General features: G+C 40.3%; 1 protein-coding gene across 3 annotated transcripts in view; it reads left to right on the top strand.

The window, feature by feature from the left end:
- The window catches only part of nsmfb (NMDA receptor synaptonuclear signaling and neuronal migration factor b), a 165500-nt gene that overhangs the window by 49876 nt on the left and 100951 nt on the right, over window positions 1-14673 (top strand). For 2 of the 3 annotated variants that reach the window (XM_034171294.1, XM_034171291.1), the window contains exon 5: window positions 11641-11646. The exons of the other annotated variant lie outside the window; for it this stretch is intronic. In XM_034171294.1, the coding sequence (XP_034027185.1) occupies window positions 11641-11646 (6 nt within the window). The remainder of the gene's footprint in view (window positions 1-11640; window positions 11647-14673) is intronic. 3 annotated transcript variants of the gene reach the window in all.

Below are 14673 nucleotides of genomic sequence, written 5' to 3'. Positions count from 1 at the left end.
TATACTAATATTTTTTTTTCACTCAGGGGATAACATAGTACAGTTGCAGAAGGAAATAACTACAGAAATGAACAAATTAAAAATATGGTTTGACAGCAACAGATTGTCATTACATTTACGTAGGTAAGACAAAAATAATGTTATTTGGAAATTGTAGAATGAACGCACAGGTAAAGATAAAAGTAGAAGGGGTAGAAATTGAGAGAGTTCATGAAATTAAATTTTGGGGGTAATTATTGATGATGAAATTAGATGGAAACCACATATCAAACATATACAGAGTAAAGTCTCAAGATATATTGCAGTAATAAATAAAGCAAAGAAGGTCTTGGCAAATCACTCCACACTCTGTACTGTTCACTAGTCTCTCTGTATGTGCAGTACTGTGCTGAGGTTTGGGGCAACAACTACAAAACCTCATTATGTTTAATATATACACTCAACAGAAATATAAACGCAACACTTTTGGTTTTGCTCCCATTTTGTATGAGATGAACTCAAAGATCTAAAACTTTTTCCACATACACAATATCACCATTTCCCTCAAATATTGTTCAGAAACCAGTCTAAATCTGTGATAGTGAGCACTTCTCCTTTGCTGAGATAATCCATCCCACCTCACAGGTGTGCCATATCAAGATGCTGATTAGACACCATGATTAATGCACAGGTGTGCCTTAGACTGTCCACAATAAAAGGCCACTCTGAAAGGTGCAGTTTTGTTTTATTGGGGGGGATACCAGTCAGTATCTGGTGTGACCACCATTTGCCTCATGCAGTGCAACACATCTCCTTCGCATAGAGTTGATCAGGTTGTCAGTTGTGGCCTGTGGAATGTTGGTCCACTCCTCTTCAATGGCTGTGCAAAGTTGCTGGATATTGGCAGGAACTGGTACACGCTGTCGTATACGCCCGTCCAGAGTATCCCAAACATGCTCAATGGGTGACATGTCTGGTGAGTATGCCGGCCATGCAAGAACTGGGACATTTTCAGCTTCCAAGAATTGTGTACAGATCCTTGCAACATGGGGCCGTGCATTATCCTGCTGCAACATGAGGTGATGTTCTTGGATGTATGGCACAACAATGGGCCTCAGGATCTCGTCACGGTATCTCTGTGCATTCAAAATGCCATCAATAAAATGCACCTGTGTTCTTCGTCCATAACCCGTAAGTTGGAGAGGAAATGGCGTCTCACTAATTTAGAAGATCTTCACTTAGCCTGGAAAAAGAGTCTGTTGCTCTATAAAAAAAAGCCCTCCGTAAAGCTAGGACATCTTTCTACTCATCACTAATTGAAGAAAATAAGAACAACCCCAGGTTTCTTTTCAGCACTGTAGCCAGGCTGACAAAGAGTCAGAGCTCTATTGAGCTGAGTATTCCATTAACTTTAACTAGTAATGACTTCATGACTTTCTTTGCTAACAAAATTTTAACTATTAGAGAAAAAATTACTCATAACCATCCCAAAGACGTATCGTTATCTTTGGCTGCTTTCAGTGATGCCGGTATTTGGTTAGACTCTTTCTCTCCGATTGTTCTGTCTGAGTTATTTTCATTAGTTACTTCATCCAAACCATCAACATGTTCATTAGACCCCATTCCTACCAGGCTGCTCAAGGAAGCCCTACCATTATTTAATGCTTCGATCTTAAATATGATCAATCTATCTTTGTTAGTTGGCTATGTACCACAGGCTTTTAAGGTGGCAGTAATTAAACCATTACTTAAAAAGCCATCACTTGACCCAGCTATCTTAGCTAATTATAGGCCAATCTCCAACCTTCCTTTTCTCTCAAAGATTCTTGAGAGGGTAGTTGTAAAACAGCTAACTGATCACCTGCAGAGGAATGGTCTATTTGAAGAGGTTCAGTCAGGTTTTAGAATTCACCATAGTACAGAAACAGCATTAGTGAAGGTTACAAATGATCTTCTTATGGCTTCGGACAGTGGACTTATCTCTGTGCTTGTTCTGTTGGACCTCAGTGCTGCTTTTGATACTGTTGACCATAAAATTTTATTACAGAGATTAGAGCATGTCATAGGTATTAAAGGCACTGCGCTGCGGTGGTTTGAATCATATTTGTCTAATAGATTACAGTTTGTTCATGTAAATGGGGAATCTTCTTCACAGACTAAAGTTAATTATGGAGTTCCACAAGGTTCTGTGCTAGGACCAATTTTATTCACTTTATACATGCTTCCCTTAGGCAGTATTATTAGACGGTATTGCTTAAATTTTCATTGTTACGCAGATGATACCCAGCTTTATCTATCCATGAAGCCAGAGGACACACACCAATTAGCTAAACTGCAGGATTGTCTTACAGACATAAAGACATGGATGACCTCTAATTTCCTGCTTTTAAATTCAGATAAAACTGAAGTTATTGTACTTGGCCCCACAAATCTTAGAAACATGGTGTCTAACCAGATCCTTACTCTGGATGGCATTACCCTGACCTCTAGTAATACTGTGAGAAATCTTGGAGTCATTTTTGATAAGGATATGTCATTCAAAGCGCATATTAAACAAATATGTAGGACTGCTTTTTTGCATTTACGCAATATCTCTAAAATCAGAAAGGTCTTGTCTCAGAGTGATGCTGAAAAACTAATTCATGCATTTATTTCCTCTAGGCTGGACTATTGTAATTCTTTATTATCAGGTTGTCCTAAAAGTTCCCTAAAAAGCCTTCAGTTAATTCAAAATGCTGCAGCTAGAGTACTGACGGGGACTAGAAGGAGAGAGCATATCTCACCCATATTGGCCTCTCTTCATTGGCTTCCTGTTAATTCTAGAATAGAATTTAAAATTCTTCTTCTTACTTATAAGGTTTTGAATAATCAGGTCCCATCTTATCTTAGGGACCTCGTAGTACCATATCACCCCAATAGAGCGCTTTGCTCTCAGACTGCAGGCTTACTTGTAGTTCCTAGGGTTTGTAAGAGTAGAATGGGAGGCAGAGCCTTCAGCTTTCAGGCTCCTCTCCTGTGGAACCAGCTCCCAATTCAGATCAGGGAGACAGACACCCTCTCTACTTTTAAGATTAGGCTTAAAACTTTCCTTTTTGCTAAAGCTTATAGTTAGGGCTGGATCAGGTGACCCTGAACCATCCCTTAGTTATGCTGCTATAGACGTAGACTGCTGGGGGGTTCCCATAATGCACTGTTTCTTTCTCTTTTTGCTCTGTATGCACCACTCTGCATTTAATCATTAGTGATCGATCTCTGCTCCCCTCCACAGCATGTCTTTTTCCTGGTTCTCTCCCTCAGCCCCAACTAGTCCCAGCAGAAGACTGCCCCTCCCTGAGCCTGGTTCTGCTGGAGGTTTCTTCCTGGTAAAAGGGAGTTTTTCCTTCCCACTGTAGCCAAGTGCTTGCTCACAGGGGGTCGTTTTGACCGTTGGGGTTTTACATAATTATTGTATGGCCTTGCCTTATAATATAAAGCGCCTTGGGGCAACTGTTTGTTGTGATTTGGCGCTATATAAAAAAATTGATTGATTGATTGATAACAGACGCCTGCCCACACCATAACCCCACCGCCACCATGGGCCACTCGATCCACAACATTGACATCAGAAAACCACTCACCCACACGACGCCACACACGCTGTCTGCCATCTGCCCTGGACAGTGTGAACCGGGATTCATCCGTGAAGAGAACACCTCTCCAATGTGCCAAACGCCAGCGAATGTGAGCATTTGCCCACTCAAGTCGGTTACGACGACGAACTGGAGTCAGGTCGAGACCCCGATGAGGACGACGAGCATGCAGATGAGCTTCCCTGAGACGGTTTCTGACAGTTTGTGCAGAAATTCTTTGGTTATGCAAACTGATTGTTTCAGCAGCTGTCCGAGTGGCTGGTCTCAGACAATCTTGGAGGTGAACATGCTGGTTGTGGAGGTCCTGGGCTGGTGTGGTTACACGTGGTCTGTGGTTGTGAGGCTGGTTGGATGTACTGCCAAATTCTCTGAAACGCCTTTGGAGACGGCTTATGGTAGAGAAATGAACATTCAATACACGAGCAACAGCTCTGGTTGACATTCCTGCTGTCAGCATGCCAATTGCACACTCCCTCAAATCTTGAGACATCTGTGGCATTGTGCTGTGTGATAAAACTGCACCTTTCAGAGTGGCCTTTTATTGTGGGCAGTCTAAGGCACACCTGTGCACTAATCATGGTGTCTAATCAGCATCTTGATATGGCACACCTGTGAGGTGGGATGGATTATCTCAGCAAAAAAGAAGTGCTCGCTATCACAGATTTAGACTGGTTTGTGAACAATATTTGAGGGAAATGGTGATATTGTGTATGTGGAAAAAGTTTTAGATCTTTGAGTTCATCTCATACAAAATGGGAGCAAAACCAAAAGTGTTGCGTTTATATTTTTGTTGAGTATATATTTAAAATGCTGTATAAAAATCTGATTTTCAAAAGGTATGAGGATGAAGGAGGTGTGGCCAATCACTAGGCGTTTTAGGGTACAAATGTCTAGTTATTTATTTTGGTTATTTCTATTCCATTCTTTTCTTTTCTTGCTTTGTACATCTTTTGTACATCTTACAGCTTAAGTGTTATGTATGTACTGTATACATGTGAGTGGGTATATGTGTTTATGTCTGTCTGTCTGTAGGTATGTATGTATGGCAGTGTGTGTGTGTGTGTGTGTATGTATATATGTGTGTATATATATATATATATATATATATATATATATATATATATATATATATATATATATATATATATATATATATATATATATATATATATATATATAATGTACAGCACAGGACATGTATGTGGCTGTATGTACGTATGTGTGTATGTATGTAAGAGATGGAAGGAAGTTGATTATGTTATTTACTTAAGGACAAGGGGGTGGGAGTAAATAAGTTTTACTTCTCATTCCTTTTCGAATATTCATTTGATTATGTTTTCTGTATATATTTTATATTATTATTGTTATTTTTTTTCTTTTTAGAGGAAACTTTGTTGTATTTCTTTCTCTGTCTGAGACTCAGACGAGCTGCTGAGCTCCGAAATGATGCATACACAGTGGAGGCAGGGCGCACCCATTTTTAAGGGGGACCGTTTGGTTGGCAACACCGGTAAAAACTTCTTCATGCATTTACACACACACAGACACACACATCGTCCTGCAGACACTGTTAACAGGAAAATAAAAAATTCAAAATGGACCCCCCCCCCCCTCAGGTAAATATGTCCGTCATTAAAATGAGCTGTATTTTTGCAACATGTTTCAAAAATAAACCACCATTATAATGTTTGGATTTCAGTATAAGCTAAATTTTGTCAGTTTGATTAAATTTGAAAGGCTGCACAGCTTTAAGTACATGAATTCGGTTGTTTTCAGCCACATCTATTTGTTGGTTTGCAGAGTTTCTCAGAAATAAGTCAACCAATTTTAATTAAAAAAACAAAACAGCTCAACGGTTTAAGGTTGTCTGGCAATAGAAAGTACAACATGAAAAGCTTGAGTGGCCGTGACTGGAGAAACATGCTGTGTGCTTTATCAGTCACAGTCTCGTGGTTGATAGATAGCTTTAACCTAAATGTTAGACTGACTCAGATCCACTCAAACATGAAGCTGTGACTGGTGAAGCACCCGGTCAGAAGTTGTCTCCAATCACAGCCAACTTGTAACGCCTTCAGCGTGTCCTTTCTTGGATTCCTTTGTGCACTGCTGTTGCTAAATTTTGGTGGAAGCTGTGTGTTGGGGAGATTCACAGATACACAGCAGGTGAAACCAGCCGGTGATCTTTTTACAGTATGTCGAGATGCCAATGAAATTATGAGGGAATAACACACATCTAGACATGAAACAACACAGCAGTCAGTTTTCTTGGTTGCTTAAAAACAGGCATCTTGCAACGTTCAGCTAATTTGGATGTAATAACCCTTTAAGAAAACACTTTAAATTGTTTTTTACAAAAAGATGCAGTTGTTACTGTTACATTATAAAATGGTACAAAGTACAGTATCTTGATGAACATATTACAAAGAAGATGACAAATTGCGAAATGCATAATCAAACACTCAAATAACACATTTTAAGAGAAAACTAAAATAAAAGTAGGTAAAATGAAAGTAAACTCTCCCCAAACAGTCAGTTAAAGGAAAATGTCAAATAGTGCAGCTCCAGATCTCCACACCACAGTCAGTGTCGATGCTCCTTCAAACAGCAACAGTGGCCTCAGGCAGAAATGGAACAAAATGACAGATGTAGTCCGTGGTGCTGCAAGGGTCTCGTGGGGCCCCAAGCAGAAAATTCCATCATACAAAGAGAATAAAAACAATACTGACAAAAAAGTAAAATATAAACTTTTTTTTATTCCAAAGTGCACATTAGCATTTTTGTTCCTATTATTGCACTACTGGTTCATGTTGACTGGCCACTGATTGTCGTTGCACGTAGGGTAGTGCTGCTTGAAGTACCAGGGATGGAGGTAGTGCTGCTTTAAGTACCAGGGATGGAGGTAATGTAAGAGTGAAAGTAGGTTATTATAATACTGCTAATAAACAAATATTCTGGAGTGAACACGGGCACAGTAATAGTGGGGACATATGTTTGTTATGATGTACAGACATGATTGTGATATGTTCTTGGATGGTTGCTGTGATGTTTGCACGTGTCCCCTGTCCCGTGTTCACTGCTGTTGTGGTTCTGAATTGGCTCAAAGTTTGTCTGCCCTCTGGGCCCCCCTGGTGGGCTGGAGGCCCCAAGTAATTGCCTGCCCTGCCTATTGGCACCCAGCGCCTCTGGATGTAGTTACTCTAAGTTAAAGGCGAAGAGTCTGCACAGTGAGTTTGTTTTTGTTGTTTGCTTTTACCAAAGGAAATAAAAGCATTTTTTTAACTGACGTCCAAAAAATATATATATATAAACCCAAATGTACTTAGAGATAAAACAAACATTGATGGTTGCAGTCGATAGACTAATAATGGATGATGTTCTTTGTCTTAAGGTGAACACACACACACACACACCCTCCTCCCCTTATAAGTGATTATCACTTATCACACTCATCTTTGAATTATGAACCTCGAATAGACAAAGGTCTCCTGCTGTCAGTTCTCCCTTGTCCTCTCCCACGCTCCCTGTTCTCTTCTCCTCTTCCCCTCTGCTTCCACGGCTCCGTGTCCCATTTGGATCAAACTGATGCACGAGACTGAAACAAGCCATTGATTTTTACGTCTTTGGCCGCTCAGTCTAATATGACGCTCATCCTTTGGTGTGATTGATAACACATTCTTCAACTGAATTGATTAAAACTTATTTAACAAAAAGGTAGGTTTGTGTGTTTTTGTCATCAACTCTGGACTCTGAGTCACACCTCATTTGCCTTTGCCTTAAATGACCTCCATGAAATTCTCATACAATGTAAAAATGTTGAGATGACATTGTTTCACTGAAGGTCTGTGTGCTGTTTTGTAAAAATAGCTGATGGTGATGATGATGATGAATTTATTTGAATATGTGTATAGTACACAAGACAAGACAAAACAATATCATTACTACATAAAGAAAGTACATATTTAAAAAGGAATGGGAAGAAGTATAGACTTATTAGTCCCATCCCTTTACTCTGAACTTACAATACAACTTATATCATCATTCGGTTCCTTGGTTAGAGTGTTGTTCCCACTTCTACAATTTATATATTTCAAAAGTTTCAAGCTACTTATAACAATTTATACTCACTTATTTGTGAACATTTCTTGTTGCTTTCACAGTTTCAGTCAACTTTTCTATAATTTACACATAAGAAATTCCAACATTCATTTACATCATTTAATAAGACAAGTGCAACGGAGTTTCTCCTATTGCTCAACTCTTGAAAATGTATTTGTTCTAAGTTGCTTCACTGTGTCGTGACAAACCCTAACACCTCTTTAAACTTCTTTTTAAACCTTTTCATGTCTGGACACCCTCTCAGCTCTTCACTAATTGAGTTCTAGAGCTTCACACCACAGACCGAGACACAAAAACCCTTTCTGGTAGTGAGAGCTCTGGCATGTTTGAATTTTTGTGCACCTCTCAGATTGTGGCCCCCTTCTCTCTCCATAAACTGTTTTTGAACATTATCAGGCAAACTATTTTTTGCTTTATAAATTATAATTACAGTTAAGTATTCTACCAGATCCAAAAATTTCAATATTTTATATTCAAGAAATAGGCCATTTGTGTGGCTCCTTAATCTGACATTATGCATAATCCTAATGGCTCTTTTTTGAAGACACACCAAGGGCTGTAAAGCCGTTTTATAGTTGTTACCCCACACTTCAGCACAGTAAGTTAAATAGAGTAAAACCAATTAACAATACAATAGATGTAATGATTTTTTTTTTTTTAATCAAGCACATATCATGCTTTAGTTAACACTCCAATGCTTCTTGCAAGTTCATTGCAAGAAGCTTCTTGTGAGGGTTCATGGGAGTTCGCCCAACCAGCCCACATGTGTTTTGTGGATCTGGAGAAGGAGTTCGACCGTGTCCCTCGGGGCACCCTGTGGGGAGTGCTCCGGGAGTACGGGGTCCGGGGTCCTTTGCTAAGGGCTTTCCGGTCCCTGTACGACCGCAGCAGGAGCTTGGTTTGCATTGCCGGTAGTAAGTCAAACCTGTTTCCAGTGCACGTTGGCCTCCACCAGGGCTGCCCTTTGTCACCGGTTCTGTTCATTATTTTTCTGGACAGAATTTCTAGGCGCAGCCAGGGTGTAGAGGGGGTCTGGTTTGGGGACCACAGAATCTCATCTCTGCTGTGGACGATGTGGTTCTGTTGGCTTCGTCAAATCAGGAACTTCAGCGTGCACTGGAGCAGTTTGCAGCCGAGTGTGAAGCATCCAGGATGAAAATCAGCACCTCCAAATCTGAGGCCATGGTTCTTGACTGGAAAAAGGTGCTTTGCCATCTTCAGGTCGGTGGAGTGTCCTTGCCTCAAGTGGAGGAGTTTAAGTATCTCAGGGTCTTGTTCACGAGTGAGGGACGGATAGATCGTGAGATCGATAGACGGATTGGTGCAGCACCTGCAGTGATGCGGTCGCTGTATCGGACCGTCGTGGTGAAGGGAGAGCTGAGTAGGGGGGCAAAGCTCTCGATTTACTGGTCGATCTACGTTCCAATCCTCACCTATGGTCATGAGATTTTGCTCAGAGTTTCCTCCGCAGGGTGGCTGGGCTCTCCCTTAGAGATAGGGTGAGGAGCTCGGTCACTCGGGAGGAGCTCGGAGTCGAGCCGCTGCTCCTCCACGTCGAAAGGAGTCAGTTGAGGTGGCTCGGGCATCTTTTCCGGATGCCCCCTGGACGCCTCGCTGGAGAGGTGTTCCGGGCACGTCCCATTGGGAGGAGGCCCTGGGGAAGACCCAGGACACGCTGGAGGGACTACATCTCTCGGCTGGCTTGGGAACGCCTTGGGGTTCCCCCGGAGGAGCTGGGGGAGGTGTGTGTGGATCGGGAGGTCTGGGCGGCTTTGCTTGAGCTGCTGCCCCCGCGACCCGACTCCGGATAAACCGGAAGAAAATGGATGGATGGATGGATGGATGCTTCTTGCAAGTTTAGATTGCACATACAACCCCTGGCAAAAATTATGGAATCACCGGCCTTGGAGGATGTTCATTCAGTTGTTTAATTTTGAAGAAAAAAGCAGATCACAGACATGACACAAAACTAAAGTCATTTCAAATGGCAACTTTCTGGCTTTAAGAAACACTATAAGAAATCAGGAAAAAAATTGTGGCAGTCAGTAACGGTTACTTTTTTAGACCAAGCAGAGGGAAAAAAAATATGGACTCACTCAATTCTGAGGAAAAAATTATGGAATCATGAAAAACAAAAGAACGCTCCAACACATCGCTAGTATTTTGTTGCACCACCTCTGGCTTTTATAACAGCTTGCTGTCTCTGAGGCATGGACTTAATGAGTGACAAACAGTACTCTTCATCAATCTGGCTCCAACTTTCTCAGATTGCTGTTGCCAGATCAGCTTTGCAGGTTGGAGCCTTGTCATGGACGATTTTTTCAACTTCCACCAAAGATTTTCAATTGGATTAAGATCTGGACTATTCGCAGGCCATGACATTGACCCTATGTGTCTTTTTGCAAGGAATGTTTTCACAGTTTTTGCTCTATGGCAAGATGCATTATCTTGAAAAATGATTTCATCATCCCCAAACATCCTTTCAGTTGATGGGATAAGAAAAGTGTCCAAAATATCAACGTAAACTTGTGCATTTATTGATGATGTAATGACAGCCATCTCCCCAGTGCCTTTACCTGACATGCAGCCCCATATCATCAATGACTGTGGAAATTTACATGTCCTCTTCAGGCAGTCATCTTTATAAATCTCATTGGAACGGCACCAAACAAAAGTTCCAGCATCATCATCTTGCCCAATGCAGATTCGCGATTCATCACTAAATATGACTTTCATCCAGTCATCCACAGTCCACGATTGCTTTTCCTTAGCCCATTGTAACCTTGTTGTTTTTCTGTTTAGGTGTTAATGATGGCTTTCGTTTAGCTTTTCTGTATGTAAATCCCATTTCCTTTAGGCGGTTTCTTACAGTTCGGTCACAGACATTGACTCCAGTTTCCTCCCATTCGTTCCTCATTTGTTTTGTTGTGCATTTTCGATTTTTGAGACATATTGCTTTAAGTTTTCTGTCTTGACGCTTTGATGTCTTCCTTGGTCTACCAGTATGTTTGCCTTTAACAACCTTCCCATGTTGTTTGTATTTGGTCCAGAGTTTAGACACAGCTGACTGTGAACAACCAACATCTTTTGCAACACTGCGTGATGATTTACCCTCTTTTAAGAGTTTGATAGTCCTCTCCTTTGTTTCAATTGACATCTCTCGTGTTGGAGCCATGATTCATGTCAGTCCACTTGGTGCAACAGCTCTCCAAGGTGTGATCACTCCTTTTTCACTCCTCTTTTTGGTGCAGGTGTTAGTTTTGGGGATGAAAATTTACAGGGTGATTCCATAATTTATTCCTCAGAATTGAGTGATTCCATATTTTTTCCCTCTGCTTGGTCTAAAAAAGTAACCGTTACTGACTGCCACAATTATTTTTCCTGATTTCTTATAGTGTTTCTTAAAGCCAGAAAGTTGCCATTTGAAATGACTTTAGTTTTGTGTCATGTCTGTGATCTGCTTTTTTTTCTGCAAAATTAAACAACTGAATGAACATCCTCCGAGGCCGGTGATTCCATAACTTTTGCCAGGGGTTGTATTTTGATGTGTGCTTTCCAAGAAAGCTTTTTATCGACCAATACTCCTAAGAACTTTGTTTCTTTAACCCACTTTATATTGCAGCCATCTAACACAACCTTTATTTCAACATTTGGTTGATCTTCTGATCCACCTCACTTCTTTTGGTTGATCTAAAGCCATATTGACTCTCTGAGACTATATTATTTTTTTCAATTAAAGATTCCAGCCTAATGCAGAAAAATGTTTTCTTAAATTTTGCCAAACTGAGGCAGAATAGAAATGGGCCAATAGTTGCTGTCTCACGTGTGGAGTGTTTGTCCAACCCTGATCCTAACCTCTTTATGTGATCTTCTTCCTTTCTTCTCTCTATGGCGGCTTTCCAAACTTCGACTGCAGAATTTCGTGAGTACCTCTTTGAACCACCTTTGTTACTCTTCCCTGTTTGCTGTATCGTTGAGATTTGTTGAAACTTTTCCTTATGTGGCTTTGTATCAGTCAGTCTGCTGTGTCCTGAGTGCCGTGTGTGTCCGCTTTTTACACATAAAAAAATAACTTAACTGACATGAAACAATTTTGGGAGAAAAAAGAATCAGCGATACTGAATTCACTGTGATTTACAGTCATGAGTTTGAGTATTTATACTGTGTGTACCAGTACACTGAGGATTCAAAAAGGGTGAATGCATTAATTCTCTGAAATACAGAAGTTGGAAACAGCTATGCTTGGAAATATTTCAATGTCATTATCTTGAAATCATGAGTTGAGGAGCTACTGGGTTCAAATATCTTATTTTGAGATGATAAAGCTGGTTATCTCATAAAGGGTTACTTCATCTTATCTGCAAATAAAACATTTTTACTCATGATAACAGCTTAATGCAGTGGTTTTCAAACTGTTTTTATTTATGTCCAGAGTTTAAGGATCCAGTGACCAATTTCCTATTTATTTACTTTGAGACTCATTAAAATGTTATTGACATAGAAAACCTGTAAAGCCTACTTTTAGCACACAGAAAATTCACAAGAGGTATTAATAAGGGAATCGATAAGGAATCGGATCGATAAGCGGAATCGATAATGGCATCTATCGATAAAATCTTATCAATACCCATCCCTATGTTAGTATGTGTTAGTTATGCCAAAGACATTTAAAAACACATAGAGATGTTTAAATGTTTTTTAAAAATGATGTTTAAAATATTACAAAAGGTAAAAATAGAAGAAGTTCTTTAAAAGCATGTTTAAAATGTGGAAAGGCTATAAGATGTGTAAATGCATGGACAGTTCCTTAAAAAGGCACAAATACTTTAAAAATGTGTTTAAGATGTGTAAAAGAATAAAAATAAACACACGAAGATATTGAAATTGTGTTTATGTGTGTTGTGGGGGCGGGCAGCTATTGGTTTGTTCTCTTGCGGGGGGGGGGGGGGGGGGGGCTCACTCTCCCACACTTTGAAACCTCCTGGCTTAATGTATCTTGTTATTTTAAGCTAAAGTATGTTTTTTATTTGTCTTATCTCGATGACAGGTTATTTTCTTGTGATGGCTGGTTAATTTTGTGATTAAGTGATTAAGTGATTTTTGTGGTAATGGGGTAATTTATCTTGTCATTTCAAAATAACAAAACTTATTTTCTTGTGATGGCTGGTTATTGAAACACATTATTTGAGATAACAAGGTTGGTCTTATGATAGTTCATCTTATGTCAAGATAACTGAGCCAGTATGCAAAACTCTCTGTTTACCAGTCGATTTACGTTGTCTTCACCTGAGGTCAGACGGTGACCTCTGATGTGCACTGGGCAGGTCTGAGGCTGAGTGTGAAGTGTTGGGGATGAGGATTAGCACATCCAAATGTGTCAGAAAAATCTGGATTGTCTCCTCTGGGTCAGGGGAGAGTTACTACCCCATGTGGAGAAATTCAAGTATCTCCGGGTGTTGTTCAGGAGTTCTTATATACATGCTAGGAAATATGGTAAATTATCATGAGAAAACGAGCTTTCCTTCATGATGGCCAAATTGAATCAGTGTTATAAAACATTTTAAAACCTCTGCACCATCAGTGTTCAGAAACACCATCAGATAGTTCATGTTGCTTACCCCATTTCACAATAAAACGTATAATGCCAGCATCCCAGCAAATACTTTTACTGTGAAAGGCATGCTGCGACCAAGTTTAACTTGGCAACCCTGAGGAGACGATAGTTAAAATCTGTTTTTTGCAAACACCAGCAAATTCTCCACTATTTGTACAATGTTTTGGTAAGTACATAAGATTAATAAAATCTTATTTGCTGTGAGTTCAAGTTTAAATGAACTGTGTTCAGGAGGTGGATTACTGTAATTCAATTATTCTAAATGTTCTGTTTAATTTTGTCTGAGTCTCTTCCAATAATATGTTTAATAGGAATCTTTTTATTTTCAGATAATTGATAATAAAACAGATTTTTTTTAAACAATATGAAATACTATATTCAAATAACAATAGGTACGGTCGGACATCTGGGTCTCTGATTCGCATGCACGTTTGCGCATAGTAACCAGCGAGCTGCTGAAAACAAACCGCTGTCGCGCTTATTTCCTACTTGATGTCCATCGCGCTCGCATTGTTCTGCCACGTTTTTTTCTACTTAATATACACCAGTTTTCACAGAGAATGCCATGATGGATGTACCAACCACGGTAAGTTAAAAGATCGAAAAGTACGTTTTTTCAAGCTCCCAAAGCGCCACAATAGTCCAGACAGAAGGGATAAATGGCTGGCTGCTATCAGCCGAGTAAACGAGGATGGTCATGGGAATAAGGCTGACAGATTGCTAGTTGGCATCGTTTATGGTCGTTACTACGACGGTATCTGATCATCTTCGAACCTCCGACTTTCATTCTTGATTAATGAAAACATTCTTGGCAAATGCTTTCACTTCTAGCGGCACAATACGAATGCCCCCGGTCGTCCCTCTTAATCACGGCCCCAGTTCACAAAATAGCACTGGAGTCCTAGCTGGGGTATTGAGGCGACCGGGCCTGCTTTGAACACTAATTTTTTCAAAGTAAATGCTTTTGACCCCACAGGACACTCAGCTAAGAGCATCAAGGGGGCACTGAGACGCAGGGGCTGGGACAGATGGCAGCTCGCCTCGCAGCGGGCCGTCAGATTGATCCCGAGATCCAGCTATGAGCTTTTTAAATCTAGCAACTTTAACTTTAACTGCAGCAACTTTTGCACACCTGTCAAGGTTCTCCACATATTCATACACCATTTGGCATGACCAAATTGGCAGACCTTTGTGAATAAACAGCGGTAAAGATGACTATATCAACAATGGTTGTGAATGCGCGCACATTTTGTTTTCAGCTTGTATCCAAACTGGCGGCCGTAACTAAGCGGAAGTGACGTAGGCCCAACTGTAACTATATAACATAAGTACACC

This window comes from Thalassophryne amazonica, chromosome 5 (genome assembly GCF_902500255.1).
Source record: "Thalassophryne amazonica chromosome 5, fThaAma1.1, whole genome shotgun sequence".
NCBI classification, from domain to species: Eukaryota; Metazoa; Chordata; class Actinopteri; order Batrachoidiformes; family Batrachoididae; genus Thalassophryne; species Thalassophryne amazonica.
This window is presented reverse-complemented; position numbering and strand designations above follow the sequence as displayed.